The following is a 27,853-nucleotide window of genomic DNA, read 5'->3' as shown; positions in this document are numbered from 1 at the left end:
GTTACTCATTTTGTCTGAACCAGGCTCTGCCACCCCAAGGGCTTGCCAAGATGTGTGACCTGGGGGGGCTCGACAACCTGATTGCCAACACTGCCTACCTCCAGGCAAGGAAGAGTGGAGATGGAGACACCAAGGAAATGCAAAAGAGGCGTAAGAGCCTCTCACTGCCCAAGATTGAGGAGTGCAAAGAGCATAGAGAGTCCGTTGTTGGTGATTATGATAACATCTGTGAACAGCAGCCCATTGGCAAGAGATTCTTCAGAGACTTCTTGGAGACAGTGCCAGAATATTTGGTGGCTAGGGACTTTCTGGATGAGGTGTCAAACTGGGAGTTGGCAGATGACAATCTCAAGAACAGTACCATGGAAAATATTGTCACCAATTTTCTTAAGGAAGGCGCCAAAAACTATCTGTCTTTCATGAGCTCTGACTTGGTCAGCAAATGCAAAGCAGCTACTGCAAAAGACTACGAGAACATCACGCAGCTGGCCAAGGAGGAAACCAAAGTCTTCTTTAAAGACAAGCCCTTCCAGGACTTTCAGAACAGCCCCTTTTATGACAAATTCATCCAATGGAAAGTGTTTGAGAAGCAACCAGTAACTGATAAATACTTCTCTGAGTTCCGAGTGCTGGGCAAAGGTGGCTTTGGAGAGGTAAGAGCTTGTACTTTTAAGGATGTGAGTCATCTCTCCCCTTTCAAGACTAGCAGGTGGGTTTGCAAAGAGCAGTGGATTAAGCCATTGCATGAAGATTTGTAAAATGTGCCCCTTCAGATTGCCCATTTTCCAGAAATCAGGCTGGGTTATTTATATTGTGATAAAGGCTCTTGTTAGTAAAAAGCTACTTTAAGGTTTACACATTCCTTATCTATGCTAGTAAAAAAGCAGTCTTCTTTATGAAAACTTGCATTTATGTTCATGTAGTTAACTATTAGTGTGCTCCTTGACATCATCTTAGCCTGTGTTACCTGACACATGCCCAAATAATTCCTAGCTGCAGTTTACAAATCTAAACTGCACATCAGGATCTGTTCCCAAACTACAGTATGGAAATTTTTTTGAGAGTAAGAGGGTTCAATTGTACAGATGCAATCTGCATATGCTGCTTATTCTCATGGTTACAGATTTTTGTTCTTGTCCTCATTTCTTTTACTTGCTAATGCATGTCTGCTAGTGGCATCCTGAATAACTTTGCCTCAGACCCACTGGTTCAGAACAGAACTGACTGTGTGCTTGTTTTTTCCTTGTTTTCTGTGCTAATATACTCATCATAGAAGTCAGCATCAGCAGCTACTAACAGGCATCATTGATTCTCTAGTTCCTGCCTGTTACTACCCTTGATATTCCAGTCTCTGTAAAATTCCTTTGTTACCTTTCCATGTGCATCTTCTCTAGGTTTGTGCCATCCAGGTCAAAAATACTGGTAAGATGTATGCCTGCAAGAAACTGGATAAGAAAAGGTTGAAAAAGAAAAGTGGAGAGAAGATGGCACTGCTGGAGAAAGAGATCCTGGAGAAGGTCAACAGCCCTTTCATAGTCACACTAGCTTATGCCTATGAGACCAAAACCCATCTGTGTCTTGTTATGAGCCTCATGAATGGAGGGGATCTGAAGTATCACATCTACAATGTGGGAGAAAGGGGTTTGGAAATGAAAAGGATCATCTTTTACTCGGCTCAGATCACCTGTGGGATTCTGCATCTCCATTCCATCAAAATTTTGTACCGGGATATGAAACCAGAGAATGTCCTCCTGGATGATAATGGGAATTGCAGACTGTCTGATCTTGGATTGGCAGTTAAAGTCAAAGAGGGAAAAAGCATCACCCAGAGGGTGAGTACAAATTCTTTGAACCTGGGCAGTGGGAAGCGAAGCCATTCTATTTCTAAATGCCTTATGAGTCCAAGACTTAATTCCCTGGAATTGATTCTTTGCTAAAGACCTAATGTAGTAATTTTCTTATGAGAGACAGGTCATAAGATTTGGCTTATTAACTCCTTAGCTGCTGCATGTGGTAAAATAACTTATTTTGCCCAGAAATAGTAGAATCAACTTTTTTCTCTTACGATAAGCTCTTGAACCAATGACTTTTGAGAGGCAGATGCTTTGTGCCTTATGGAATACTGCATAGTCAGGGATTTAAGCAATCGTTTAATGAGCAACAGTCAAAGATATGACTACTCTGTATTCCACATTTGCTCCTAGGAGAATACAATTTCTTGCACATTACTCTTTAAGTGACGCTGCTGGTTGTATTGCAGGTGTGTGTGGTGCTGCATAATAAATGATTTCCAACCTTCCTTCCCCTCACAAATTAATTCCTGAAAAAGTTAGCTGACTTCATGGTTTGTAAATGTCCATACCTGTCTACACGTGTAGGAAGAAAAAGATGGATGATCAACTGAATTTTGTGTGAATTGGATTGTGCAGCACTTCAGCTGTTCCTGGGGTCATCCCAAACTAACCTGGATTTGTAATAATGTCCAGAGATTTGCACAAGAAAGATGTATTCAGGTAGCTTAACTGTGAAAAAGACGTATTTCTCTCAAGGTATCTTGAGCTTAAAGATGTGTATAATGAGAGAACGTGTCTGAAATACACTGAGAATATGAAGAAATGGAAGCAGAATTATAAATTGGTCTGTATTAAACTCCCCAAGTTCACATCAGAAATTCAGTAGAAGACAGGATCCGCTAATGGCCTTCTACGTTATATATTTGAGTGCACATCTTTTGATGTTAAATTCAGTAATTTTGAAGGATCTTTTCCTTTCCTGGCAATTGAAGAAGTTTGTACTGTGAGTGGTTTTAGTTCTCACTGAAAGAAAATGTGGGAATTCCTGTATGTATATATAGTAAATAATTTTAAAATTAAACCGCATAGTGTTTTAGATACAAAAATACAGCTTCTGTGGATGCTAAGGCAGATTTTTCAGTAGAGCTTATGTGAAATGAGAATGTTTTGTTTGTAAACAAGGCATTTTCATCAGTGAACCCAAAGGTATAAACCTTACTGTGCTTTGCAAATTAGAGAGCCATGCAGTTACTATGATGAGAACAAATAGTTCAGTCAAAGGGCAGTTTTTCTTACTTGTAAATACGTGAGGTTTAGCAGAAGGAAAAAACCCTCAAAATTAAAGAGTGTATTTAGCAATATGTAACCACTTCTGTTGGTATTAGGGTAGAATCTCAAAGCAGTATTGCACAAGGTGATTGTTCCTCCTCATCTTCTATGACAGCCATCAAATTGTTAGTGCCTTTTCTTTTGTTGTTTTTAGAAGCTCTAGTCACCATTATATGGGTGCTTTTATTAGAGCAAAAACAGCAATGAATAATGATTCTAATGTAAGGAATTTCAGTTAAAGGCAGTTTTATTCATACATTACATTGAAATACAAGATGGGGGAAAAAGTGTTTGGGTTTTTTTTTTCTTTTTTTGTGTATCATAACTATAAATGAGTTAAATTAATATTTCCCATTTTTTTGCATTTCTGAAAAATAGTCATATTTGAAAACTTCTAAAAAATGTTATATGGGAGCTGGATATTATTATTATTTATACTCATGTTGTACACAGGAAGACCAAAGAACACAAAACTTACATTGAGCTTCACCATATACTCCTGTATTAAAAGAAAAATGGTGCTGTGAAACTTATTTTTGTCTACTAATCACAGTTGCATTCTGACTTAAAATTGTCTGAAAATTTACATCATAACATGCTTTTTGAGTATGACTGCCAAATTGTTACTACTTAACCAAACCTATACATAGCACTTTTTAATTTTTCACCCAAAGGAATGTAATCCAAGACAGGTTCATCAAATGAAATTTAATTAGTTGCACCATTTTGCAGACTCAGTTTTTTAAGGGTATTTTTATAAGCTAAAGCAGAATATATAGTCTTTCCAGGCCAAATCTGTATTGTGCTGATATCTAAGTGTCTAATATCATAAAGCTGTTTCTAGATTTTGGATGATGGTTTGAACTGACAAATTAAGGCTTACAATTTTCAGTCACTAATTAAGGAATATTGCTGCTGATCTACAGTATATAATATATGGATTTATCTGTATATTCATTTCATTAAAGATAGCAAAAAATACACAATTTTGATTAATTCTGAAAGTTTTGTGCACTCTCATAGCTGTACAAGCCATTAAAGATTAAATTTGTTCTGCTTTCAAAGCAGAACTGTCCTCTTACGTATCCTCATAAATGCATATCACCCATACATCAGTTAGAGGATCCATTAATCCCTTCTGTAAATCTTATTAGGTGATTAAGTTATCACATGGCACAAGTAATAAGCTTATTAATGAGTTCCTGTTTTAGACATTTTCCACATTTTCTTTGAGGGTTTCTACAAAATTGTAATGTTTATGTACTGCTCATCAGCTAAAGAAATGTTCTTTGTGGATAGAAAAGTTTTTTGAATTTAAGATGGGTGACTTCAATGTGGTCTTAGTAAAAAAAAAGTGCGTTCATGCTTCAGAAAAAGCATTGTGCAATTGATGATTCCATACTTACGTAATTGAAGAAGTAGCCTTGGTATCCTTTAAGTACTGCCATACACTCCTTTTGAAAGCACTTGTGTGCTCCATACAAATGGTTCATAACTACTGAAAATAAAAATACCTTGCTTTCAGAAACAGTACTCCTTACAAAAATCTTGAAAGAGTTGGATACCCAGCCTTAGTTCTCTCCCTCTCTTTTCGATTGCTAAAGCAGCAAGGAGAAATGTCCAGCTTTCTGTGTGAATGTACTTTAAGCTTATACTTTAGTTGTGAGCCATTGATACAGTAATAATTACAAAATTTAGAAAACTTTAATTTCACTAAGTGCGCTGATTTGCCTTTGTAAAGTGCCAGCTGGCCCTAGAATGGAGAAACCACCAAAAAAAATTAAATACACAAGTTTGAATACTAAGTCTTGAAAATAAAAGTAGAAAACAGTTGAAAGCTACTTACAGTGTAATTTTCATTAAACATACATGGATTATATGGGATCTTCTCGTGATAGCTACATGCACCTGTGCAATCTACCAGGAAATGTCTGTGCACATTTACTCAGTCAGAACTTTCACTGACATCGCTGGAAACAGAAACAAACTCTTGCCTAGTGGTAATAAAACTGTTCAGTACTTTAAATGTCATTATGACTTCATATAAATGTGCCTGTTACATCTGATCTGATGTGTTAATCAGACCCTGCAGGAACTAGTTTGTATCTTAAAATTACGGCTTTTTAAATGTTATTTTCTCTGTCTTACATAATTGAAATAGACAACAAGGAGAAACTGAAAACCTGCAAAGATGGCTTTTACACAGACAGAGTGTTTTGTCTTGTTATGTACATGCCAGATTGATTCTAGCACCAGGGGTTTTTTGCATATGACAGAAATGTGGAGCTTCCATCCCAAGTTAATTCAATTTTTCCAGAAGTTAGTGTGTATTTGCTGTTTATTTAGGGAGAAATTTTCTGCCCTTACTGGGTATGGCTTTTGTGAAAAGCAACTTTTGCATGTAAATTGTGAAGAAGAATTTTTGTGCAGATGCATGTGAGCCAGAGAGCTTAAATATTGACATAATAACTGTGAAAAATAACATAAACATATTTTGTAGTATTTATAAAAGTGCATTCATATCTTCAGAAGTTTCAGGCTTCTTCACAGTTTTCCTGTGCTATGTTTTATATATTTGAAGGACATCATAATATTTTTATAGGAAAAACATGTTTTGGTTAAAATCTTACTCAAAATGTCCTTTTGCCCTCCTGTATGTTTGTTTATTATACAATTCTATTTCTTAGGAAAACACAAGGAAATCTATTTAGATGTTCCTGAAACTTGCAGTTTAATTTCAAGGCGGCTGAAAAGCAGGAGGAGGGTTTAGACTTGTGAAATAAAAAATAATTCAGCAAGCTGTTCTACAGTTGACCTTTTTCATTATCACATGGCATTCTTATTGGATAAGATTCTGTAAAAATTTCTTCTTCCTTTGCACTTAAAAATGATGGCTTTTCATTTGCTCAGAATTAGAGGAACTGCTGTTTTGCTTATACATTTTGAAGTATGACATGCAAAATTGATTATGTTTTTACTAGCAGAATTTGTTCTTAAAAATTTTGATAATCGCAGTCATGAGGTGCGTCGTCATGCCAGGTGTTTCAGATTTTTTTTTTTTAGTCTCTGAAACGTACTTTACAGAATGCAGCCTTAACCACAAAATCTATGGGGCCAGTTGGGATCCATGAAAGGGTACTGAGGGAGCAGCAGAAGTGCTCACTGAGTGACTTCCCATCATGACTTTCCCAGCAGTCCAGGAAAACCAAGGAGGTCCTAGCTGGCTGGATGTTAGCAAATGTGATAGCCATCCACAAGAAAGGCTGGAAGGAGGATCCAGGAAACTACCAGCCTGTCAGCCTGACCTTGGTACCAGGGAAGGTCATGGAGTAGATCGTCCTGGGTGGGGTCATTCAGCACATACAGGACAACCAGGGCATCAGGGCCAGCTAGCGTGGGTTCAGGAAAGGCAGGTCCTGCTTGACCAGCCTCATCTCTTTCCATGACAGGGTGACCTGCTTTGTGGATGAGGAGATGGCTGTGGATGTGTCTGTCTGGACTGCAGTAAAGCCTGTGTCACAGCATCTCCTGGAGAGCCCAGTTGCTCATGGCCTGCACAGGTGCTCTCTTTGCTGGGTGAAAAGAGGCTGGATGGCTGGGCCCAGAGAGTGGGGAATGGAATTCCAGCCAGCTGGCCCCTGGTCACTGGTGGGGGTCCCAGAGCTCAGTCCTGGGGCCAGCCCTGTTTTATGTCTTCACTGATGATCTGGACAGGGGGGTCAGGTGCGCTCTCAGCGAGTTCACAGACAGCACCAAGTTGGGTGGGAATGTGGATCTGCTGGAGGGCAGGAAGGCTCTGCAGAGGGATCTGGACAGGCTGGATTGATGGGCTGATGGCAGTTCTGCAAGGTTCAGTAAGGCAAACAGCAGGTCCTGCAGCTGGGTCACAGCAGCCCTCTGCAGAGTACAGGCTTGGGGAAGAGTGGCTGGAAAGCTGTCCAGTGGGAAAAGGGGATTTTTGGTCAACAGCTGGCTGAACATGAACCAGTGTGTGCCCAGGTGGGCAAGAAGTCAATGGCATCCTAGCCTGTGGCCAGCAAGACCAGGGCAGTGACCGTTCCCCTGTGCTCAGCATGGTGAGATTGCACCTTGGGCTTCTCAACTCACAGGATTTTTGGGCTTCCCACTCCCAGAAAGACACTGAGGTGCTGAAGTGTGTCCAGAGAAAGCCAGTGGAGCTGGGAAGGGTCTGGAGCACAAGTCCAGCTGGTGAGGAGCAGCTGAGGGAACTGGAGAAAGGAGGCTCAGGGGGACCTCACTGTTTTCTACAACTCCCTGACAGGAGTTGGTAACAAGTGGGGATTGGACTCTCCTCCCAGGTAACAAGTGATAGCACAAATGGAAATGGCCTCAGGCTGTGCCAGGGAATGTTTAGATTGGATATTAGGGAAAGTTTCTTCCCCAGAAGGCTCGTCAAGCCTTGGAAGAGGCTGCCTAGGGAAGTGGTGGAGTCACCATCCCTGGAGGTATTGAAAAGCCTTGTAGATGTGGGGCTTAAGGACATGGTTTAGTGGTGGGCTTGGCAGTGCTGGGTTAATGGTTGGGCTCAATGATCTTAGAATCTTTTCCAATCTAATTATATGAATGCCATGATAGTGAGAGTGAAGGAACAAAAATGATTTTGTGGGACCATTCTGCCTCCTGCAATTTTGGATATGGCAGAAAGGATACTGTGGTCATCTCAGATTAAGAGAGTGCAATATATCCCATGAAATACTCCTACATGCAGTGTGCCATCCATTTTTTCTGTCAGGGAATTACATTGGAGCCCTTTACGATGTAGCACAAAGTCTCGGCATGACTTTTATCATTGTTCCTCATTCAGCTTAATCTGACAGTTAATAAATGCTGGAGTGTTTTCTGTAAAAAGTGTACGTGCTGAAATGATCCCTTGGGTAAATCATCTAGGGGGCCACACATTGACTCATCGTAGTCAAAGATGTTTTTATTTCATTGGATAAGAAATGCATTTTGCTTACACTGAAATTCTTTGGACTTTTGATTTGACAGCTTTGACCAGAAGCAGTATTGCAGAAATAGTAAGCTGTGAGGTGGTGAGCAACGTAGTACTTCTGTTCTTTGGGGACCACATGTGCCATTCCACTTGCTGCCATGAGTAGTTTCAGTTATCAGACTTGCAATTAGTTTTTTTAGGAAGACAAAGTAAAATCCTGGGATTGCAGACACATGCAAGTGAACACTGGGGGCTTGGTTTTGCACATTATTTAAAATGTGCTAGTGAAAGGTAGCAGGTGCATGGTTCTTAAAAAAGATGGTAAACCAAAGAGTAGTTAAGCTGCAGGACACTCTTGAAAAAGGTCTTGTAGATTCTACAAATTTAGCTAGGTTCAGTGGGAGAGTTGACGACTGGAAAAAGGTTTCATTGAGAGAAACCATTTCTGTCTCTGGAAGCCCTTGGACTGCAAATAGTTGGAGTCCAGGAAAGTATAGAGAAGTCTCAATGTACACACCAGGCTCTTACAGACCTCCCTGTACATTAATTTGTTTGGATGCAATTCACGGACAGTGAACTGGCTGTATGGGCCATTGGTCTGATGCAGCCAGTACCCATCTCCCTGGATTCACATTTTAAAGAATGGTACCTCCAACATTAGTCATAATCCTGAAAGATAAGGTGGATGAAGTCCTGTGGATTTCAGTGACCAGCAGTAACTCTCCAGGCCTCACTGACGTTTGCACTGCTTAACCTACAGTGGCTGTACTTACAATGGAGGGCCCCTGCCCTTCCCAGGGCAGCCTGCTGTCCTGTCCCCTGAGTCACAATGGCACAGAACACAGATTTCTCTCTGACACCTCCTTTCTGAGGAAGCAGTCTATGCATGGTGCTGTGAGACAGTACCTGCATTTGATATGAAGAGCTTCATAAAATACAGAGAGAGCTAAGTAGATGGAGAGTTTTCTTTCTCTCTTATTAACACTGTTTATGGAATAGTCTGGTCATTAAATAAATGAAACCACAAATATCTCTGAAGTATTATTATTTCTACATTATAGATGGGAAATTATCAGGAGAAATGTAAAAGGAAATTAAAGAGAAAATCGTGTTACAGGAAGGCTAGAGAACCCTTGTAATTCTTGAGTTCTAATTGTGTGCTTACGACTCTACCAAGTGTTCTGTTTGTCCTAAATGCTCCATCCTATAATGTCTTATTGCTTCCCTGACTGTGAAGGCCTTCTGATGCCTTCTGATGACACTTCACTCAGGTGGGAGTGGTGGACTGGTCTCTCTCCAGTCGGAATCTGAGGCAAAGGTTTACGTGTGCTCATGCAGGAAGAAAGCAGGGAGCTGCTCTAGAATCCAGTTAAAATTGGTGCCCAGTTACTGGATTGTCCATTCTCGAGCCCTTTATCCCTTTGGCTTCCATACAGCGTGGATCTAAACTGAAACCATGTTGTGACTGTGTCTACTTCTCTTCCCAAGGAAGAGCTCACAGGCAGCAGTCCCTACTGCACAGAGTGGCTTTCTCTTTTGTGGTACAATTGCCTTCATTTCTGTGATTAGTGATGGACAAGCTTAAAAGATTAAAAACCAATGCTGGATTTTTTTTTTTTTTTTGCTATTCCAGTTAATGACTTTGAACCCGGGGCCATTTTTTCTTTTTTTCTAATACAGCAAAAATCTGTTTTGTCCCTTTTGTGCTTTTGCCTGTGTAGGCTTTTTTTAAAGCACACAACTTTCCCTATGAAAATTAGCTTCTTATGTGAAAATAAAAAAAAAGTTTGGTCTTGAATCTTACATAAACATGTGGGATTCAGTAGCTCCTAAGTTCCAGTATTGTCTTTCTCATTATCTTCCCCCACTACTCTAAAGAATCCTCCTTGCGTTCTTCTGAATCAGTAGCCCAACAATTCATGATAGGCCATCCCATCAGAAGGCCCCTCCCTCTGCTAAGCATTAACAATATGCCCGAATCTTTATTCTGTGTGACTTTCCAGCTGCCTTTTGCCCTATTTAGATTTATCTTCTCAAAAAAAAAAAAAAATAGTTGCCTATTAATTGGGTCAGCTGGTTTCTTACTGTATGAATGTGTGGTGAGAAACTGCGGAGGAACTGCAATTCTGTGTAACTCTTTAAATTGCATTCTGTTCCTCCTCGCAGCAGCTCTTGGAAGAAGAATTAAGATGGTGAAGTGAGTGACAGAGGCAGATCAGTGTTGTTCTCCACATCTAGGGCCTGTTAGCTTGTGTGCAGGGAATAGATTTCTGTGGTCTGTTCCTGCATTCCTGCAGGGTCTATTAAGGCCATTGCTGAAGGAGCGGAGGAACAGCTGGACAAGAGAACAAAGCAGGCAGTGGCACCCCTTGGAGGAAGGAAGGACTGAGCCCCAGGAAACAGCTGATAGAGCTAAACTCAGCTTGTTTTGTTTCCTCTGTTCAACAGTTCTTGTGCCATGGCAAACAAAAGATAGACATTCTGATTTGCTTTACTCTTTGGTTTATTATATCAATGGAGTTTGTTTTGCAGAGATCTGTGGGAAAAGGTAGCAAGATCTAAATCCTGTTTCTTCCCTTTTGCCTGTTTCTGTGCTGCTGAAAGCTCCGAAGGTGTCCGTGTTCCCTGCGTGCACCTGCTGGAAGCTGGCACAGGGGCAGGGCCGCAGGGCTGTCCCCGGTCGGGACAGCAGTCCCGGGATGTGGGAGCTGCTGCACTGCGGGCCGGGTCTGCTCCGGGCTCTGCTGTGCCCAGCGCCCCTCGGCTGCACCGGCATCGCAGCGCGCTTCGTGCTTCTCACATCGCCTCCACAACTGCTACAAGACTGTCCTTATGTCACCTGTGAAAAATTTATTCGGGATCGCATTTCTCAAAAGAAACATTTGTATACTTTCAGATGAGTCGTTTCTACTATGCCCTGTCAAATCACACTCAAAGCAATAATTCCACTCAACAGAACTTCTTCGCTAATGTAGCCAAGGGCAGCATTTGGTCATGGAGTTTTAGAGGTTTACTGAAAAATTGTCTTTTGGGTTGTTCTCAAGATAGGGGAATAAAGGGAAAGTAGATCTGTGAACACTTTTCAAAAGCAGGTCAATTAAAATTTAATGACTGAAATGTAATGAATATTTTTATAATTCAAGCAGCATATGCAAGTAAGGCATCCTGCTTGTCACAAAAGACAATATTAGATGGAGACCAAGCAAAAAATAGCTAGTGTTATACTGGCTATGCTTCAAAAAGTTCTGTGCCTCTACAATGGTGTAAAATTTCTGGTTCTAGTAAAAAGTTGGGATAATATAACATTCTTTGTCTTCTTCTGTGGTATTTTTATTTGTTGTGTCGTGTTAGATGTTTCCAGGTTAGTGATGGTGTAATGTCAGTGTTTGTAAGATCACTTCATTAGTTAATACATATATTAAAATGGTTCCTTGTGTTACCTTGTGTTCCTTGTGTTACAAATTATACAGGAAAGAAGAGAATAATGTACTTGGTCTCAGTCAAAACCCAGTGAATATCCTCGAAGGGTAGAGTTGGCAACAGAGGAATTAAGTTTGAGTATGGGTTGTTTATTTTCTCTGTTTCCATTCAAAGAGCGAAATTTATCCATGTAAAGTAAGATCTAGTAAGAAAAAGTGGGTTTCAGTTAATATACAGCTACTAAATTTACTTATAAGTTGTATTAAATTAAAACATCTGCAAAATCATACAAACCTAGTGATTTTTTTGTATGATAGACATATCAGTTAGTATCCCATACTTGGAGATACCCATTCTGAAGCATGGTCAGATAATTCTAACTGACTTAAATATTCAAGACCAGCTTGTGGGAAATAGAACCCTTCAAAAAATAATGCATTTATCTTTTGTGGTAGCTTTTAATTTCTTTGCTTTCTGTTTTGGTTTTTTTTTTTTTTCATTTTTGCACTAGAATGTAGTTTACAGTATACTTACTTACTTCACAGCCTGCCAAGAGCAATTTACTTTAATTCACTTTTGCTTTGGGAATCAGTGGATAAGTTTTCCACCTAATACATTTTTTTGCTGCTCAGATTTCACTGCTAGTGGGAGTTGTACAGTTTAAAAACTCCCTTCACAAAACTTCTGTTTTACCTCCTTAGATCAACCTCTCCTGAGGTTATTGAGGCTGCCTTTCCTGTTGCTGTAGATCTCTTTTCCTGGAAAGATGATCTGATTTTTACATCTTGTCCTCCATAATGATTAGTGTAGGGATGCTAGGTATTACCCTCTCTCTAATGCTGCCTACTCCCCAAAGGTAGAATTAAATCTTCATTTGAAGGTTCTGTGTTCTTTCAGGTGCTGAATAATTAATTTTTTGTGTTCTCTAATACAGCAAATGCTAAAGGCTTTAGTGTCTTTCTTCCCAAATGATTTTGCCATAACTACACATAGAGAGAAATAGGTGGAAAGCACTAAAATTTAAGCTCTTTTCTTCCTATCTTTAAATTCCTGTTTTGATAAAAAGAGATTTTATGTATTTCTCCCCCTTATTGTTTTTCTTCCCCCTTAAAAATCCCTGTTCCCTACTTGGGAAATGTGTTTGCTTCTGCTATAAAATTCATCATGTTTTAGTGTTACAAGTCTCAAACCTTATGAGATTAGGTTTAGATTCCTGCTTCTTAGCCTGTTCCTTCATTGTGAATAGAAGGAAAGCTTCAGGGTTGGGAGAGATTTGTTTTTAGATTCAAGTTTGGATTAAATTGTATGAGAAAACCAGCTCTCATTAAATTCTAAATTGAAATGGTTTAGCATATCAGAGGAATGATATGTTTCTCGACTTCCTCAGATGGAGTTGGATCAACTCAGTAACAACTCAAGATTTCAGTGCTACTGATTTAGAACCATGAAGTTTAGCTCTTGTTTACATTTAAGCTCATCCACAGCCTGTCACTTTAGTCTGAAGGGAGACTGTTGGTCCATTCTGTTTTCTCTTAAGTTGTGGTCATGCTGTCTTTTTGGTCTGTGGTGATGGCCTTGCTTTCTCTGTTCTTGAGAAACACAAGCACCATGTCAAAGCATGGTGTCCTTCCAGATGGTGTGTCCTGCTGAAGGTATGTTGAAAATGCCCATGGAAGGGACTGAAGTTACTTGGCAACTACTTCTTTTGAAAAAACGACTGTGGAAGGCAAAACACAAGCAGAGAAGCAGTCTGAAAGGAGCTGCCTTGAGACACATCTGTGACAGTGGATTTCTGACTTCTCCATGTCAGATGTATCCAGGTTATGTATGATGATGCCAAGTAGCAGCAAAGTAATCTCTTATCAGAAGACCATATTGTGCTGTCAGGGCACATTTTGATGATAATGTGACTCAATAGTTCTTCAAGGCATTAGTGCCCCAGCTTCATCTCAGTAAAAATGTTTATTGCTTCCCAGAAGGAGAAAAAAAAAGAAAAGAAAAAAAAATCCAGAAACCTATTTAGAGCTGTGTTTACTAATCTACAATGAGCTCTGTGCGCAAGCTTTTGTATCAAAATTTCTCTACTAATTTAACCACTCCTATCCCTTCCAGGTTTTTCTGAGGCCATATGGATCTGGGGTCTGTGGTCTGTGTTTGAGCATTTGTCCCCTTCCCTGAACAGAGCAGTAATAATACCTAAAAATGTAATGCTGGGTATCTCTCAATATTTTTAGTTAGAGAAACCCAGTGTAAGCAGTACAAATTGCCTGTGAGATGATGTCAGCAACTGCAGTGCCTGTGCTGCTCCTCTGTACTTCTGTGGCTTTAGTGAGGGAGGCAAGTGTTCACTTTTAACCTTTCCCTTTGCTTTCAACCTAATTGGTATTTTTGTTCTTCTCATTTCTGGTTTTCAACCATATGGAGGATTTTTCTCTATATCCTTAAAAGTAAAAAAATAAAATTACAAAGAGAGAAAAAAAATTAATGTTCTGTCTGTTAGGCTTATGTTTTAATTGATGATAAAATGTTCCCTCTTGCACACAGTGTTTACAGCAGAGACATTGTATGTCATAATATGTAGTAACACAAGATTAAGTTTATGGGGAGACCTGACCTGGAAGTACTATGCCTAAATTTTCAAAAATCAGAGGGGTTATCTAACCTCATAAAATAAAATGCATCTGTTGAGCTTTGCTTTTTATAGATACAATTTGTCCAAATGAGCTTAGCATTACCTTTTTCTAACTGTTTTGCTTTGGAGTGATTCTCTGTCCCCGATTGTATTCTGACAGCAGTAGTAATGACTGTCTTGAGTAAGTTTTAGTGGGATTCTGCACAGACACAGTTTTTTATCTTAAATTGTTATACTGGTAGTACATCAGACCCAGTATTTAAAAAATAGGTGAGAGATTCAAGCAACTTCTGACATGCTTTTCGCTGTTAGCTGCATCTGGTAAATACATAATATAGAGCTTGAGACACAGCAGGAAACATGGGTTCAGCTGAGGAAATGCTGTTGTGATTGAAATCCCACATCCTCAGTCATGTAACAGTGCAGCAGACAGCATAGAGAGAGCTGATCTCTTCACTTCCCTCCCAGGTGAATCAGCTCCCTGGGGACAGAGGCAGCAGGAGCTATTTCAAACACTGCAGCCTGTCCCCAAGGTGAAGGTGGAAGGCCTGGGCTGGGCTGGGCTGGGATGAAAGCAGGCAGATGCCCCTCAGAGTGGCCATTTCTTCTCTCAGAGAAAGGGTTATTAGTGCTGTAAATAGTCTTTATTCAGGCATTTGTTACAATCAGAAAGTTTGGATTTATTCCTTCCCCCAAATATGTGTAGTTTATGAATTATACTTTTCATAGGTTTACTTTCTTGCAGTGGTTTTTAAGAGTTTTTCTTGGCCCTTGGTGGTAGAATATTTATCCAGAAACCAAGACGGAGGTGGCTGAGAACTTCCTCATTGCAGCTCAGCTACTGGCCTGATGAGAATTTTCTCCCTGGCAGTAGAGCCCTGTGTTGGAATGATTATAACCATTGAACAGGGCAATCAGTGATTGTTTTGCCTGATTTTTGTATTTTTAAAAATCTTTTCAAATTGATTGCTACTTGTGTTTACACAACAAAACTAAGAATATCTTCAAGCAAAAAACAAGAATATAATGGAGGAAGAAGGCAAGCTAGCCATGAATTTTAAAATAAACCACTTTTAGGTAGAAATTGCACTGACATTTTTAAGAATAAGCATAACATAAGCATATTTCAGTTTTCAGTAAACATAACAGTTTTCCTATGTGCCAAGATGTTTAAAGACAGATGTGGTCCATGTGTTAAAAAGTTATACCTTACCGTTTCTTGATTGAAAAAAAGGTCAGAGTTTCTAGATACAGAATATATCAGTAGAATTACTAATATTTTGGAAGAATTACAGACTCTTGTGTTTAATTGTATGCATTTCACTACTGACATTGTGTGTTTGCAATAGGCTGGGACAAATGGTTACATGGCTCCAGAAATCCTGAAGGAAGAGGACTACAGCTATCCTGTGGACTGGTTTGCTATGGGGTGTTCTATTTATGAGATGGTTGCTGGGCGAACACCATTCAAGGATTTCAAAGAGAAGGTCGATAAGGATGAGGTTAAAAGAAGAACTCTGGAAGATGAGGTGAAATTTGAACATGCCGGCTTTACAGAGGAAGCAAAAGATATTTGCAGGCTGTTTTTGGCTAAGAAAAAAGAGGACCGTTTAGGAAGCAGGTATGCATGCCTTCTCAGTCTCAGTACAATAGAAATGAAAGCTGCAAACAATATAGTTATCTTACTTAGTGCAAAAAATGGGCTAGATCTTCACTTTCTACAGAGCAATTAATTTTCCCTTTTACTTCCAGGAAGAAAGAGGTGGAAAGTTTTGAAGATAATGTGGAAATAAGGAATGTTGTTGCAATAGTGTTATCATCTGTCCTCACTCCAGATGACTCATAGGAGTTGCCTTCTTGTTATTTTCTTTGTTAGACCATATAGTTTTGGGAGAAAGGGTCAAAAAGGGTTTTTCTTACACATTCTTTCCTTAAGATAAAGGATATTCAAGTGGATACCTATATCCCTGCTAGTGCAGACAATGCAGAATATTAGGCTGTATCACTTACTGGAATGATGTGGGCAGAAATCCAAATCTGCAATGTGGATTCTCTTCCCTGCAGATATCTAATTTGCAAGGCTGCGTCTTTGGCTTCTTACTGAAGAGACCTTAACCCCTCTGCTTTGCTCAAGTGCTTTAGAAAAATGCCATAGAAGTTCTGGTCATCCTGACTCATCCCAGGGAGAGAAAGAATATTTGGCACAAATTCCTATAAAGCAAAACATTTCTGGGCACTTCAGAGGTAGCTGGTTGATGAAGACTGGTAGATCTGTCTGTGACTTAGCAGTTTCAAGAACTTTTCAATAAGAAGAGAATTGCAGAGCTAAACCTTGTAATATTTAACTTGTAATAGCTCTGATCCCTCTGATACATGTGTGTGTGTATAAATAATTTAGTATATTTCTAATTAGACAGATTGCAGATCTACGTTTGCAATATAGACATATTAAAGAAATATAATAAAAATGTAAAAAAGAAATAGGAAACCAGTTATAACTATCTTTAGAATACACCGTGATTTGAATCATCTGTGAATACAAATACATGTATCAGGTGCTTTTCCAGTCTAAAGGTGCAGTGGACAAAGATCTAATTGCAAATGCATGTGCAGTCTCCTAAATTTATATTTCATGACAATGTGGAACAGTTTTTCAAAATGTTAGGCAAACATTTGTCTGAAAGAATTGACTTTGATGAAAGATAATAGATCATTAATACACATATTCTTAATAATCTGTTGCTAAATGAAGACAACTACTCTTGTACCTGATGAATTTTCTCAGCAACTGCGCAAGGCAGCAGAAAAAAGTTATTTTCAGAAGCACATGGAGTATATTTAATACAAAATCTGTATTATTTTACTATGTTTTAAAAGCTTACTTCAAAAGTAAATTTAACAAAAAAACAGAGCACTCTAACAATAATTCAGCATATTTTGCAGGCATTTGGACTTAGAGCACTTTGTGAAGTAAACAAAATTAAGAGTAGGGGAAAATGAAATTTAGAAATTGTAAGTGACTCGGTTTAGTTCATTCAGCAAGTCTGAAACAAAACCAGCAACAGATGATTCACTTACTGTAAACACATCACCTTTTCCAGGGGAATAATTTACAATTTTTCTGTCTGCTTTTTGTTCCATAACATCTCAGCAAAATGAAAAATGTACACAGAAAGGTTACTGCACATAGTATTTTTAATTTTCTGCTGTTTAAGATATCCTTCCTCTTAAGTGCCATACCTGAAGAAGACAAACAATAGTATGTGTACCCTGAGCAGGATACAGAATAAATGCCTGCCCATACCTCTTAAACAGGGTGATACTATTCAGGACAGCTGTGTGTTACGTAAAGATTAGCACAGTAATTCTCCTAAGGACAACAAGAGCTTGGGTTATCCACAGCAGTGCCTGTTGCATAAGTTAAAGCTGCTCAAAGACAGCTTTATTTTGTACACCTGACCTTCTAAAATACTCCACTCTTCTACTGAAGATGTGATTTCACTAGCTAACTCAAGAAAGATGTAACCCCTTTTCTCTACTCAGCTTTTTTGAGATTGATATCTCAAATACTGAACCTGTAAAGTGATTTGTATTTTTTTTTTAATGGAAGAACACAGAATTGACCAACTTCATGTGAGTTCATTTGCTCTTCCTGTTTAAGTTACATAAAAATGCAGTTCACAGAGGATGAGCTCAAGTTCATCTCCAGCTAGTTGGAAGATGTCTCAGTTCCAGTAGATGGCATTCATGTAGCTTTACATTTTTAAACTTTTTATGGTTTCAGGACGAGGAACACTACAGCAATCCATTGTGGAGCTTCTAGTGCTTTTTTGGTTTATGTTACAGAAAGGAAAAGCAAAGTAAAGGGAGATTTTTGCAAGTGCATCTGCCCAGTCAGCACTAGTGGCTCACCAGGGTCCCAGGACACCAGTTAATTTGAACAGCAGCTGAAATGCAATTCAGGCTAACAGTGAATGTATATAAATCATGTCAGGCTGCTCAAGTTCTTGGTTATCACTGGCTAGGAAAGGTAGGAGACGATTTTGCAAGCCTATGGATATGCAGAAGTCAGGATCCTTAATCTGTACGTTCATAATTTTGTTCATATGGTGTTTTGGGGTTAAAAACATAATATTTTCCATTGCCCAGCATGCCTGGATGGCAGCATCCATCATTCTTTGTGTTGTGGCATCCTGCTCATTCCTGGTGATGTACAGTGGGTAGTGGCTGGTGGTGGCTTGCTCAGAACTGGGCAGAGGTGCAGAGTGACCATTTTCTAGCAAGGGGCTGAAAAGACAAGCTGGTGGTTTCATCTCTGCTGTGCCCAGGGAGCACCAAAGGCAGGCCAGAAGCAGGCAGGACAGCACAAAGAACAGGCAGTAGTGCCAAGCTGGACAAGCTGTTCTGCATGCATGGAAATTAAGATTTAAAAAAATAAAGATTTTTCCATAATCACACAAATCTACTGCTTCTATATGGTTCTTCTGCACATTTGCATTGCATTTTATTAATAGAATATTGTCTAGAAATACATGAGGGCTTACACTTTGCAAAGTTTGATTTTGTAAAGAGGTTGGAAAAGAAAACAATGTGTTGGAAACTACAAGTGAACAAAGAATGCATAGGTGTGGAAAAGACAGTGCTCCTCTCTACTCCTCCTTTCTCCAGAATTCCAAATTCAGACTTTGCATGCCTTGACACTAGAGGCACAGTTCAAAAGCTGTGGTCTTTGGTCATGCTTCAACAAGCACATATTTGAGGCCCAGATGATTTTTATCACCAGAAAATATTCTACAAGTCTCTCTCTAGGTCTACAGTGAAACAATTCACTAATTGTTTTACAGTTGAAGGTCTCCCTGAGGTCTGAAGCTTTTATTCGTAAGATTTATTTAACTTAAGCATTTGCAGTGATTTAGTCCTTTCTGGGTTTTATTACTGGGTTTTAACTATATTAATAAAGGATCATGTTTGTGACAGTGGCACACATACTTTTGTTAATGTCATAATCTGTGAATCTCTTGACTAAAAAATCTTTGTTAAAACAGTCACTATAAGTCAGACTGTTTATTTGAGTGAAATAACTGAGTTTTAGGATGTAAATGTGTAGATGCTTTGAATTAAGATAAAACAAGAATTGCCATTTGTCACCAGCTTCCTATTCAGACTATTGCTGCTCAGTCAGTCTATAGATGTATGAACCCGGTATACTCCATTCTAGAGTTTTTAATACATATTCTTACCCTATAGTACAGATAGATAGATAGATACTCTTATCCTGCAGATACAGAGCCAATCACTGAACTTGCCCTGTGGGACAGTAAATCCAATACTCCTCCTCCACCCTGTGCTGCAGGTTCAGTTCTGGTGGAAGTGCAGCTTTGGAGGGGGTGTCCCAAATGCAGCACTGCAGCTCCTGTGGGGCACCTTGCCTGGGCTGATGTACCCCGAGAGGTGCAGTAACAAGTGATGGATCAGAATGTTTTCAGCTTCTCAGCTTATATTGTGCAATGCAGCATTCCTTGGTTAGGAAAAAAGGAACTGTGTTGCATGATATACATACACATACATATCTATACATATATATACATATATAGATATATAGGTATATAGATATATAGATATGTGTGTATATATAAGTATAGCAAGTACTGTCATGTACAGAACACAGACACCCCTATGTCTCTCTGAGAGCAAAACACACTGATGAACACACATTTGCTTTATTGCAGGACTGAAGATGATGACCCAAGAAAACACAGCTTCTTCAAAACAATAAATTTCCACAGGTTAGAGGCAAACCTTATTGACCCTCCATTTGTGCCAGATCCATCAGTTGTCTATGCCAAAGATATTGCAGACATTGCTGACTTCTCTGAAATACGAGGAATTGAGTTTGATGACAAAGACAAGAAGTTCTTCAAGAAGTTTGCGACAGGTGCTGTCCCCATACCCTGGCAGGAAGAAGTCATTGAAACGGGACTGTTTGATGAACTGAATGATCCCAACAGAGTAGTTTCTGGAGGTTACGCAAACGGAGGTGAAGCTAAGTCAGGAGTTTGTTTATTGTTGTAATTATTTCATTACAAAATAGAGTAGAAACCACCTCAGAACTTTCCATATTCTGACTCTGTTTCAGAAACTCAGTACATGTGTTTGAGAAGAGCCAGCCAGTGTAATGTGACATTGACAGGCTATGTAGAGTCACCAGCTGAATAGACTGTGTTATTTTCCTTTGCTCTAAGAAAGGAGATATTTTTGTGTTATTGGAGATGTATCAAATGAAGAACCATATTTCTCCAAGAAGCTTAGAATACAAATATGAAATACGAAAATCAATGATAGAGTGAGGAGGCAACAGCTTTTGAAAATGACTGATTACTCTTTTGAATATGATTTGTTGATTTTTCTTTCTTTTTCCTTGTTATTTCCACTAACATTTCCTCTTTGTTCTACAGTTTTCAGGAAAGATTTTTAAATTTTCAAGTAATCTCAGAAACTGGAGCTCATATACCTGGTCAAACTTGGAATCTTACTGGTTTGCCAGTCTGTCTGTTAAATTCTGTTAGTTTTTGGGTGCTTTATTGTAATATGTTCAAATTGTCATATGATATAAAGCTTTACATATCACTTGGAAATAACAACAGGATCAAACTCTTTGCAAAAGTGATTTTAATAGAGTGAAGATAAGATTGCACCAATTTAATGGAATAAAGCATTTATTTATTTTTATAAAGTGTATTCTTAGAAGTGATAATACTATATACAAATGAGATGTATTTATAAGTAAATACACATTTTTTTGGGCAATTTTAAACTTATATCAGCTTTCCTGAAATTTTTTCTGTGTTTTGCTGATAAATTAAGCTACAGATAGACCAAAGCAATTTTTAATTGACTTTTTACAAGACATTTATTTCAGTGTAATATAGATTTTAATTCTGGTTGCAAAATGCATTGTACTATTAAGTGCTGTAATGGTGCAAAAGGCTATGTGTGCAAGTGGAAAATATCTTCAAATGTTTATTGATTCTCATGCGATTTTTGAAGTATTTTTATTTTTCAATTTTATGACAACCTAATTGTACTACTTGGGAATATTGCTATGAATACTTGCTAGTGGTGAAGTGTATTACTCATGAGATGCCTCCTGCTGATTTTCTGTGATAAGAAAATAGGCAGCTGTTCTTTGCACAACTTTTAAAACTGATCCTCCACATGCTGGTCACTGTCATCTCTCCAGCCATAATTTCTATTGACTAAAGTGCAAATGGAAGCTACTTCTTTCCTTGGAGTCCTGGAGACTGCAAATAACCAATTTTCTGTTTTTCATACAGGAAACCTCCTACTGAACTCAAGGACTTCTTTTAACTAGACACTGGCATGAACTCACACATCTGGTTTAGAGGAGGAAACCTGTAGATAAAATGTCTTCTGTACTCTGCTCTGTCATGAGCAGAACAGAGCATTGTGTATAACCACAGAGCATTATTTATAACCTAATAGGATATCCCAAACTCTTTAAGTTTTAAATACTGTAAGTGTTTTAGTCACAGCTAAACAATACATTAGTAATACTTTGTGTTGTTTTGAGTAGAAAAAGAATTGGTCTTTTTTTGTTTTAAATTTGCTTTTCCGGTGCTTTATATACTTAATATCCAAGTGAAAAATCAAGAACAGTGTTACTTAGGATTAGTGGGTAATTCTGTTCATGAATTATGAGCATAAAATTGTCTGCCTTTTGAATAGAGACTTTCTGTCAAATAATTTAAAACAATATAACCTGAATTCTGACTTGGTCTTTTAGTTGAGAAGGATGGTCCTGAAAAATGGTGAAGAGCAGAGGAAGTTGAGAGAAAAGTGATGTCCTGGCATGCATTTACAAGAGTGCTTCCACTATTGACATTCATTGATCTTATTTCTCATTGCTCCCACCTGCAGAAAGGTCTCACAGTGGTAGTAAATATACTAGGCTAGCATACTTAAGAAACCAAGAAAGAAAACTTTATTATTCCATGCATTTAAAAAAAACCCACAAAACACAAAGCGACACAAAACCCACAACCACTACCTGATTACAGGTAGGAGAGGCCTGTTAGTCCTGATGGCATCAAACTTTTGTCCTGAACTGATATACCTCAAATCCATAGAAATGCTGTTTCAAAAATCCTGCAGAACCATAAAGCAGTACTCTGAAATGGCCATAGGTTTTCCAGTGCATAACTGAGTTTTAAGTTGCCATTTGGAAAGAGGTTATATGTAGACAGAAACAGAATGTAATGTCTTTTTAGAGTCACATATTCCCTGTGATACAGGGTGCTGCAAGGCTGCATTTTTCAAAATGTCTTGCAATACTGAGATCTCTGAATTCAGGACACCATGTGTGCGTAACACTGGATTATTTAGTTTTAGAAATGTTGTGGTGTCACTAATCCCAGCAGGATGTGCATCAGTGAGATCCATAATGTTAAGTGTTTCATGAATCATTCAGAGTAACACATCAGAAGTCTGATAATGCACAGTTTGGCACAGTGTATGTCAGAGAAGAATGTGTTGATTTGAAATATTCATTTTAATTTTCTAAAACTCTCTTTTCACAACACGGACAACTTCTATTTGCACCATGGAGATGCAGCAGGACAAAGATTATTTCTGTATTCCTGTTAGCACTTTCAGTGGCTCTTTTAAAAATTATTTTCAATTTCTTTAAGGAATCTGTGAAATACTTGGTTCTTTTCTTCTTCCTGCCACTGTAAAGTTCCTTGTTAAACTTTCAGGAGCAAAGTTATTTTAACAACCTGCTTCACCCTAACAAAAAGCCAGCAACCCCAAAAGATTTTCACATTCAGTGAATTGTCTTACTGCCACCAAAGATGCTACTCATGTGAGTAAACTTAAATGTATATGCAAGTGTTGCAAGAGCAGGGCCCAAGTCCAAAGTATTGACCAGGTCACTGAATATTTATGATAGAAAATGAGGGATGACTTTGGGGGAGGAAAATAACCATGTGGTTGTGGATTTCTTGAGTTGTTGTGGCAAAAAGAAATTATGTAATTTGAAACTGTAATTTTTTTTCTTCTTGCTGTCTCTCTTTTTCCTGCTTTGCCAATGTTGTGGTGTCTCACTTGGCTGCCTCGTTTTCCAGCATATAAGAAGCATTTGAGTGCTAATATAATCTAAAAAACTGAATTGTGAACTCTATTGCATTAAATGCCATCTGTGACAGGTTACAGGGTGCCCTGGCCACTCTGCAGGCACTGTACTAACAGTGCTGTCTTTCCTGCCTTGTTTTACTCAGTCCAGCTGTTGGAACTGTTTGGTAATTCTAACTGTAGCATGCTAAAATGTGAGATTCGTAGTGGCTTGATGTGTTCTTACAAGAACATCATTTAAAGTTCAACAACATTCCTGCTGGCTCTGAGAACCTATAAGAGAAAGACCTTTCCCTTGTATCTCAAGTCCAGATTTTCTTTGATACTACCTCTGTTCCCCTTACCATTTGTCTCCTCATTTCACTGAGCACAGAGACAAAATGATGCTTGGTATTGATAATAACCTAACAAAATAATTGTTCACAGAGATTATTTCCCAGTGGTACTGAGCACCTTCAGTTGTTTCATGGAAAAGGCTCATTTAGTCAGTAAATACCTTTTGTTGCAGCAAGTAGTCCACTTCTATATTCCAATATAAAATAGATTTAGTAATAGGAACCTGTGTGCAAATTGCTGGCACATCTTCAAAGTGGCATCTTTTTTAGGGAAGGCAACTTTACATTAAGCTAAAAGCATCATAACAAATATAATACTTGAGCTAGTTATTTCTCCAACCATAAACAGAAGTTTACAGAAGTAATACAGAAGATAAGGTCTGTACTTAGAGTAGATGCCCGAAATTGTTGTTAGTTAAAAAAATTGTTGTTAGAAAAGTTATAAAGCAATTTTTAGTTATCAGCATTTTTTTAGAAACAAAATGCTTATAATACTGTATTTAAAATATTGTCACTTTTACAGATTTTGATGATATATCTGTAACATTTTTCTGATCTGAATATCCAAATCTATGATGAGAATAAGTAAGTATGCTCATGCTATTTACCTTAAGAAGTATAAATTGCTTATTTTATGTTATGACAATAGTTTTTATCTTTTTATCATTAGTTTTTAATACCAAAACATTTAATCTCTTTATGCTGTAATGAATTGTAAAATAAGTACTTTTATTATATACAGTGGTTTTTTGCCATAATAGGATTTTAATTAAGATCTTAGCAACTATGGCTCATAGCACCATTGAAGCACTAAAAATCCTACCAGTTCTGGGACTTTTACTAAAAGAAAAACATACATTTTTCCCGAGTGACAAACATCCATTTTGAAATCTACAGATGGAAGAAGTTACTGGTGCTTTCCAGTATGAGACCTGCCATGTGCAATGTTTGGGTAAAGGTCCCCTGTGATCAGTGCAGCTCAGGGAGTGTGTTTGGAATTTTGTGTCACAACAGCCTCAGGGAGCTGCACGAGCACAGTGAGGAGAGCATGGGCAGAAACTGAAAACCAGCTCAAGCCAGCACATGACATTTTATGATTTGGCACTGCCTCATTACAGCCAGTAATACTCAATCTAGAATTTAATTTAAAAAAAAATAGACCAAAGCATTAATGATTTTTAGGAAATCATTGCTTGGTATCTCTCTTGAGTTTCATTTATAAAATTGTCTGAACCTGAGCAGAGGTAAAATAAAATTCTTACCAGCTAGCACTCTTCCTTAGGGAGTGGAAATCTTCTTTGCATCTCTTGCCTGGAAAACCAGAAGAGTAAGAACATGGAGGGTGTCACTGTGTCTCTTGGAATGCAGGTACCTTTATCCATGGGAAAACATGCCTGGTGATGTCTGTAGGTAACCTCCTTCTCACCCTTCCTTTCCTTTTATATGGCATAGCAGATGGTCCTTACATTTACCCCATTGTGTACCCTCTCCTGTCACCTCCAGAAAACTGGCACAGTTCTGAAAGAAGCCATTTCAATTTTCAGGGAAACTTACTGTTACTTCTGTATCTTGGACAGGCTAAAGGTGCCATAAACAATAGCTGTCAACACCATTTAGCATTGACCCTAAGTGGTAAAAGGCTTTTGCGGGGGAAAACATGGGATAAAACCCCCGTGAGTCTCTTTGAAAGGGCTTCTGGATATGTTAGGTCTATTCCTTTCCTTTTGACAATTTTGGAGCAGCTACAGTGGTTAATTCCTCCCTTTCCTGTCGACTAAGCTCAAGCACAATCTGGTTTAGTAGTTCTTTTATTCTGTTTATGCTCTTTATCCATGCTTTTCAATGTCTGAGCTTTGTTAGCTGGCCAGTTCTTCCAAGTATTTTTTTTTCTGGTTAATGTACACCGATATGGTGCTATTACAGTGTTTGGTAGAATAACTTACAAAGAAAGAAAGCTTTCATTTTTCTTCTGTACATAAGCATTACTTGAAGTTAAACATAGCTAATTAATTCTGACATGTGTTTTATCAGTTGTACTTTACCAAACTTACATGTTGGCCTGTACAATTCATCGAACTTGTTCTGACAGTTACATTTTACAGAGTGGAAAGATACAGCCAGGCTGAACGACACACTGTGTACATGTCCTTATGATGGGAGTTCCTCATGATGAATGTTTCCGTGATTCATGTTTTTATAAAGAATGCCAAAGGGATGACTATGGATATATCACTTGTCATAACGTGTAGTTCAGTTAACAATAGTGAAGTTACTGTTAAAAAAAACCAGCTATTGTACAGGAATGTTCAGTTATGTTTGCTTTGCAAGACTTCAAGTAAGCATGACATGAGATGTGCTAGACATGTCTCGTGACTTTTGAATTGCTGGGGTAAAAGGGCTGCTGCAAGTAAGAGCAGATTTGTTAATCACTCCTCTCTGCAAACATTCCTACAGCAATACATTCTGTTCCCACTGCACACCTTTTGGACAGCAGTGGAATCTTTCTTTTAACTCCACTGCTGCTCTGCAGTGCTTAGTGCGCAGTCTGTGCGAATACATCAGTGGAACTACAAAGAGGGAAATGGTTCCCATCTCTTGGACTTCTCAGAGGCCATAGAGCAGAGTGCAGCACTGCAGTGATATGAAGGTTTGAGCCTGCTGCTGGCATCACCAGCATGGAAGGCAGAAGTGGCTTTGGAAGTATGAAAGTGGGCAGAAGGAAATCAGGTTTATGCATGGAGTCATTTCAGTCCCGCTCTTGGGAATGGCTTCTCTAGATTGAGTGACAGTAGAGCTATTTCTTGATAGAAGTGGATGATTGGAGGGGAACCAATGAGAAAATGTCTGCAACAGGACCAAACAGGAAGGCTATAAAGTATTCCTGTTTGTGCATTTCCTTGTAGGAAGGAATTAAATTCATAGTAAGAAGGATGGATAATTATTATCATTATCAGTAATAATAACACCAGAATCATAAAGAAGAACTGCTGGCACCAATTACCAGTTTAGTCTGTTACTCTGCAGCTACTTGAAAGAGGCCTGGTTTACAAACAAGGCAAAAGGATTCTGCTTCTGTCTCCAAAACATACTACCTTAAACAATGAATACCATGACAACAGGATGTCATGAACAAGAGGAGGAAACTCTCTGGTGAACTTGTACAGGACAAGTTGACAGAATAGTAATCTCAAATATGGCATCTGGCTTGCAAATCTGTTTTATTCTATCCTAATTATACAAGAACTGTGAATCTGATTTGACAACAATCATTAGGCAGTTTTTTTCTGAAAAATAGATGAATTTTTCCTTTCTGTTCTTTACAAGTTTTCATCCCTTCCTCCAGGCTAACTTCTATCCTATTCCTTAGTAGGACGTGATGCATTAGTGCAATTTTGCAAATCTATGAGAGGCTATTTTTGACCCCACAGCTCTGACAAAGTTGGTTTAAAGAGAGCAATTTAAATATCTTGCTGCATAGAGTGAAGGCAAAGACTTAATTCTGGGTGTTTGATTAAGACAGCTAAGCAGTGCTGCCATTAGTACATACAAGTATGTAAACTGCTGGTTTCCCACGCTAATTTAGTCAAAGTGGGAAATTGTAGTGCCAAAATCTGGAACCTACCATCAAACTAATGAGCTGCCAGAGCAGACTTGCATAAAAAATTTCAAGTTTAAGGTATTGCATTAAAAAGGATGGACTCCCTGAGAGGCTGTGAAAAGGTGTAATGATTCTGCAGTTATGCATCTATTCATACTCAGATCTGGTTTTATTGAATAAATAGTAAAAGCAGCAACATTCTCAGTACTTTTAGAAGAAATGTGGGAAGCTGCGTTCTGTACTTGTATCAACGGCATCTTTTTATCAAGTACAGAGGAAGAAATCAGAAAACGTGCTCTTACTAAATTGTAAGGATACTTCTTACGCTGCTTGAAATAATCTGATAATGATACATTGTCTGATATGACCTAAGAATTTTCATGCTTTCATTTCAGTATAAGACATCCCATAATGAGAGTTCTACACTTTAAATCAAGAAATGGATAAAGGTTCGAATGCTGGTTTTCCTAAATTCCACCCCCCAGGTGATTTTTCTCATTTCTGCAGTTCACATTTTTGCTTCTCTCCCCATCTTTCTGTGTCAATGCTAAATCAAGATGTTATAGTCTTTTTGATGTGAATGAAAATGTGGTGACAGATCCTGGATGAAAAGTCCTGTAATTCATGAATTCATAACCCTAA

At 38.4% G+C, this 27,853-nt stretch overlaps 1 protein-coding gene across 1 annotated transcript; it reads left to right on the top strand.

The window, feature by feature from the left end:
* Nucleotides 1-35: 35 nt before the first annotated feature.
* GRK7 (G protein-coupled receptor kinase 7) lies at nt 36-20,200 on the top strand. The gene is made up of 4 exons (XM_062499080.1): nt 36-653; nt 1,395-1,832; nt 15,478-15,749; nt 19,858-20,200. Exons 1-4 carry the CDS (start codon nt 51-53, stop codon nt 20,198-20,200), a joined length of 1,656 nt encoding a protein of 551 aa, XP_062355064.1. The 5' UTR covers nt 36-50.
* Nucleotides 20,201-27,853: the final 7,653 nt, after the last annotated feature.

This window comes from Cinclus cinclus, chromosome 10 (assembly GCF_963662255.1).
Source record: "Cinclus cinclus chromosome 10, bCinCin1.1, whole genome shotgun sequence".
In the NCBI taxonomy this organism is placed as follows: domain Eukaryota; kingdom Metazoa; phylum Chordata; class Aves; order Passeriformes; family Cinclidae; genus Cinclus; species Cinclus cinclus.
This window is presented reverse-complemented; position numbering and strand designations above follow the sequence as displayed.

Bases quoted from the DNA above. Each gene is read 5' to 3' on its own strand.
- GRK7 (XM_062499080.1), top strand. From the start codon at position 51: ATGTGTGACCTGGGGGGGCTCGACAACCTGATTGCCAACACTGCCTAC. The intron at 1,833-15,477 runs GTGAGTACAAAT...TGTTTGCAATAG, and splicing joins GAAAAAGCATCACCCAGAGG to GCTGGGACAAATGGTTACAT. The intron at 15,750-19,857 runs GTATGCATGCCT...GCTTTATTGCAG, and splicing joins GAGGACCGTTTAGGAAGCAG to GACTGAAGATGATGACCCAA.